Source organism: Oncorhynchus masou, chromosome 29 (genome assembly GCF_036934945.1).
Source record: "Oncorhynchus masou masou isolate Uvic2021 chromosome 29, UVic_Omas_1.1, whole genome shotgun sequence".
In the NCBI taxonomy this organism is placed as follows: Eukaryota; Metazoa; Chordata; class Actinopteri; order Salmoniformes; family Salmonidae; genus Oncorhynchus; species Oncorhynchus masou.
In genome coordinates this window covers 86,600,275-86,605,274 of record NC_088240.1, presented here as the reverse complement: position 1 = coordinate 86,605,274, position 5,000 = coordinate 86,600,275, and the positions used below count along the sequence as shown (strand labels likewise).

The 5,000-nt window shown below is 52.8% G+C and overlaps 1 protein-coding gene across 1 annotated transcript in view; it reads right to left on the bottom strand.

The window, feature by feature from the left end:
* Window positions 1-5,000, bottom strand: part of LOC135519809 (kinesin-like protein KIF13A) — a 107,785-nt gene that overhangs the window by 85,703 nt on the left and 17,082 nt on the right. Inside the window, exons 9-10 of the mRNA XM_064945021.1 lie at window positions 4,058-4,168; window positions 3,792-3,926 (exon numbers count right to left, since the gene is read on the bottom strand). Coding sequence (XP_064801093.1) covers window positions 3,792-3,926; window positions 4,058-4,168 — 246 coding nt within the window. The remainder of the gene's footprint in view (window positions 1-3,791; window positions 3,927-4,057; window positions 4,169-5,000) is intronic.

Sequence of the window (5,000 nt, the reverse complement as noted above, 5' to 3'; positions counted from 1 at the left end):
TTCAGGGTGCCTCCTTCAGGGTGCCTGAGAGCAGAGGGTGCCTCCAGGGTTACAGAGAGCAGAGGGTGCCTCCTTCAGGGTTACAGAGAGCAGAGGGTGCCTCCTTCAGGGTGCCTGAGAGCAGAGGGTGCATCCTTCAGGGTGCCAGAGAGCAGAGGGTGCCTCCTTCAGGGTGCCTGAGAGCAGAGGGTGCCTCCTTCAGGGTGCCTGAGAGCAGAGGGTGCCTCCTTCAGGGTGCCTGAGAGCAGAGGGTGCCTCCTTCAGGGTGCCAGAGAGCAGAGGGTGCCTCCTTCAGGGTGCCTGAGAGCAGAGGGTGCATCCTTCAGGGTGCCAGAGAGCAGAGGGTGCCTCCTTCAGGGTGCCTGAGAGCAGAGGGTGCATCCTTCAGGGTGCCAGAGAGCAGAGGGTGCCTCCTTCAGGGTGCCTGAGAGCAGAGGGTGCATCCTTCAGGGTGCCAGAGAGCAGAGGGTGCCTCCTTCAGGGTGCCTGAGAGCAGAGGGTGCCTTCTTCAGGGTTACAGAGAGCAGAGGGTGCCTCCTTCAGGGTTACAGAGAGCAGAGGGTGCCTTCTTCAGGGTGCCAGAGAGCAGAGGGTGCCTCCTTCAGGGTGCCTGAGAGCAGAGGGTGCCTCCTTCAGGGTGCCTGAGAGCAGAGGGTGCCTCCTTCAGGGTTACAGAGAGCAGAGGGTGCCTCCTTCAGGGTTACAGAGAGCAGAGGGTGCCTCCTTCAGGGTGCCTGAGAGCAGAGGGTGCATCCTTCAGGGTGCCTTCTTCAGGGTTACAGAGAGCAGAGGGTGCCTCCTTCAGGGTGCCTCCTTCAGGGTGCCTCCTTCAGGGTGCCCCAAGAAGTTTATATATAGTGTGCGACTCTCTTTATTAATTTGCAAAGCCATGTTAGTTCCCCATTAACAATACATGGTGTATATTTTAACAATGCTATGTAAGTGAATGTCTACAATATTCTCTAAATATATATCTCTGGTGTCCACTACACAGACTACAGGCTAGAATCATCCTACTGTACTGTCTACTACACAGACTACAGGCTAGCATCATCCTACTGTACTGTCTACCACACAGACTACAGGCTAGCATCATCCTACTGTACTGTCTACTACACAGACTACAGGCTAGCATCATCCTACTGTACTGTCTACTACACAGACTACAGGCTAGCATCATCCTACTGTACTGTCTACTACACAGACTACAGGCTAGCATCATCCTACTGTACTGTCTACTACACAGACTACAGGCTAGCATCATCCTACTGTACTGTCTACTACACAGACTACAGGCTAGCATCATCCTACTGTACTGTCTACGGTACTGGTGTTGTGGTCGGTGTTGGTGTTGTGGTCGGTGGTAGGTGTTGTGGTTTGTAGCTGTGGTTGTAGCTGTGGCCGGTGTTGTGGTTGTGGTTGGTGTTGTAGTTGTGGTTGTAGCTGTGGTTGTAGCTGTGGTCGGTCGGTGTTGTGGTTGTGGTTGGTGTTGTAGTTGTGGTTGGTGTTGGTGTTGTGGTTGGTGTTGTAGTTGTGGTTGGTGTTGTGGTTGTGATTGTGGTTGGTGTTGTGATTGTGGTTGGTGTTGTGGTTTGTAGCTGTGGTTGTAGCTGTGGTCGGTGTTGTGGTTGTGGTTGGTGTTGTGGTTTGTAGCTGTGGTTGTAGCTGTGGTCGGTGTTGTGGTCGGTGTTGTGGTTGTGGTTGGTGTTGTGGTTGTAGTTGTGGTTGGTGTTGTGGTTGTCGTTGTGGTCGGTGTTGTGGTTGTGGTTGGTGTTGTAGTTGTGGTCGGTGTTGGTGTTGTGGTTGGTGTTGTGTTCGGTGTTGTGGTTGTGGTTGGTGTTGTGGTTGTGCTTGTAGTTGGTGTTGTGGTCGGTGTTGTGGTTGTGGTTGGTGTTGTGGTTGTGCTTGTAGTTGGTGTTGTGGTTGTGATTGTGGTTGGTGTTGTGGTTTGTAGCTGTGGTTGTAGCTGTGGCCGGTGTTGTGGTTGTGGTTGTAGCTGTGGTTGTAGCTGTGGTCGGTGTTGTGGTTGTGGTTGGTGTTGTGGTTTGTAGCTGTGGTTGTAGCTGTGGTCGGTGTTGTGGTTGTGGTTGGTGTTGTGGTTTGTAGCTGTGGTTGTAGCTGTGGTCGGTGTTGTGGTCGGTGTTGTGGTTGGTGTTGTAGTTGTGGTTGGTGTTGTGGTTGGTGTTGTGGTTGTCGTTGTGGTCGGTGTTGTGGTTGTGGTTGGTGTTGTGGTTGTGGCCGGTGTTGTGGTTGTGGTTGTAGCTGTGGTTGTAGCTGTGGTCGGTGTTGTGGTTGTGGTTGGTGTTGTAGTTGTGGTTGGTGTTGTGGTTGTAGTTGTGGTTGGTGTTGTGGTTGTCGTTGTGGTCGGTGTTGTGGTTGTGGTTGGTGTTGTAGTTGTAGTTGTGGTCGGTGTTGGTGTTGTGGTTGGTGTTGTGGTCGGTGTTGTGGTTGTGGTTGGTGTTGTGGTTGTGCTTGTAGTTGGTGTTGTGGTTGTGATTGTGGTTGGTGTTGTGGTTGGTGTTGTGGTTTGTAGCTGTGGTTGTAGCTGTGGTCGGTGTTGTGGTTGTGGTTGTAGTTGTGGTTGGTGTTGTGGTTTGTAGCTGTGGTTGTAGCTGTGGTCGGTATTGTGGTCGGTGTTGGTGTTGTGGTCGGTGTTGTGGTTGTTGTTGTGGTTGTGCTTGTAGTTGGTTTTGTGGTTGGTGTTGGGGTTGTGCTTGTAGTTGGTGTTGTGGTTGGTGTTGTGGTTGGTGTTGTGGTTGGTGTTGTGGTTGTGATTGTAGTTGGTGTTGTGGTTGGTGTTGTGATTGTGGTTGGTGTTGTGATTGTGGTTGGTGTTGTGATTGGTGTTGTGGTTGGTGTTGTGATTGTGGTTGGTGTTGTGGTTGGTGTTGTGGTTGTGGTTGGTGTTGTGGTTGGTGTTGTGATTGTGGTTGGTGTTGTAGTTGTAGTTGTGGTCGGTGTTGGTGTTGTGGTTGGTGTTGTGGTCGGTGTTGTGGTTGTGGTTGGTGTTGTGGTTGTGCTTGTAGTTGGTGTTGGTGTTGTGGTCGGTGTTGTGGTTGTGGTTGGTGTTGTGGTTGTGCTTGTAGTTGGTGTTGTGGTTGTGATTGTGGTTGGTGTTGTGGTTGGTGTTGTGGTTTGTAGCTGTGGTTGTAGCTGTGGTCGGTGTTGTGGTTGTGGTTGGTGTTGTGGTTGTGATTGTGGTTGGTGTTGTGGTTGGTGTTGTGATTGTGGTTGGTGTTGTGGTTGTGATTGTGGTTGGTGTTGTGATTGTGGTTGGTGTTGTGGTTGGTGTTGTGATTGTGGTTGGTGTTGTGGTTGGTGTTGTGGTTGGTGTTGTGGTTGGTGTTGTGGTTGGTGTTGTGGTTGGTGTTGTGGTTGTGGTTGGTGTTGTGATTGTGGTTGGTGTTGTGGTTGGTGTTGTGGTTGTGATTGTGGTTGGTGTTGTGGTTGGTGTTGTGGTTGGTGTTGTGGTTGTGATTGTGGTTGGTGTTGTGGTTGGTGTTGTGATTGTGGTTGGTGTTGTGGTTGTGATTGTGGTTGGTGTTGTGGTTGTGGTTGGTGTTGTGGTTGGTGTTGTGATTGTGGTTGGTGTTGTGGTTGTGGTTGGTGTTGTGGTTGGTGTTGTGGTTGGTGTTGTGGTTGGTGTTGGTGTTGTGGTTGTGGTTGGTGTTGTGGTTGGTGTTGTGGTTGGTGTTGTGATTGTGGTTGGTGTTGTGATTGTGGTTGGTGTTGTGGTTGGTGTTGTGATTGTGGTTGGTGTTGTGGTTGTGGTCGGTGTTGTGGTTGTGTACCTTTAGGTAGTAGACCAGCAGCTCATTGAGGGCGGGGTCTGCATTCAGGTTGACCAGGAAACACTTGTCATCTCCAACTTTGATCCCAGACGTCTCCAGGGAGATCCCCATACTCTCTAGCTGCTGCTGACGCTCCTGTGGAAATATAACAAACATATGTCATTTTACCTCTGCACAGACATTTACTACCAACGGTTTAGTGCGAATGCAGAAGCTTCCATGTGATATGAATCTGCTAAATGAATGTGAGTGAGGGTGTAGGTTACCGTAGCAATCTCCTCTGTGTTGCGTAGTTTCTGCTCCCAGGTAACGGTCATCTCCTGGATCAGCTTCTCTGACTCCTGAAGCCTCTCCTTCAGCTCTGGAGCCTTTAGAGACTGGAACATAGACACACAGAGACACACACGGGCCAGTCAGAACGGACCAGCCAGGATGGACCAGCCAGGACAGACCAGCCAGGACGGACCAGCCAGGACGGACCAGTAAGGACGGACCAGTCAGATCGGACCAGCCAGGACGGACCAGTCAGGACGGACCAGTCAAAACGGACCAGCCAGGATGGACCAGTCAGGACGGACCAGAAAGGACGGACCAGTCAGATCGGACCAGCCAGGACGGAGCAGTCAGGACGGAACAGCCAGGACGGACCAGTCAAAACGGACCAGTCAGGACGGACCAGTCAGGACGGACCAGCCAGGACGGACCAGTCAGGACGGAACAGCCAGGACGGACCAGTCAAAACGGACCAGTCAAAACGGACCAGTCAGATCGGACCAGTCAAAACGGACCAGTCAGATCGGACCAGTCAGGACGGACCAGTCAGGACGGACCAGCCAGGACGGACCAGCCAGGACGGACCAGCCAGGACGGAACAGTCAAAAGGACCAGCCAGGACGGACCAGCCAGGACGGACCAGCCAGGACGGACCAGTCAGGACGGACCAGTCAGGACGGACCAGCCAGAACGGACCAGCCAGGACGGAACAGTCAAAAAGGACCAGCCAGGACGGACCAGTCAGGACGGACCTGTCAGATCGGACCAGCCAGGACGGACCAGTCAAAACGGACCAGTCAGGACGGACCAGTCAGGACGGACCAGCCAGGACGGACCAGTCAGGACGGACCAGTCAGAACGGACCAGCCAGGACGGACCAGCCAGGACGGACCAGCCAGGACGGACCAGCCAGGACGGACCAGCCCGGACGGACCA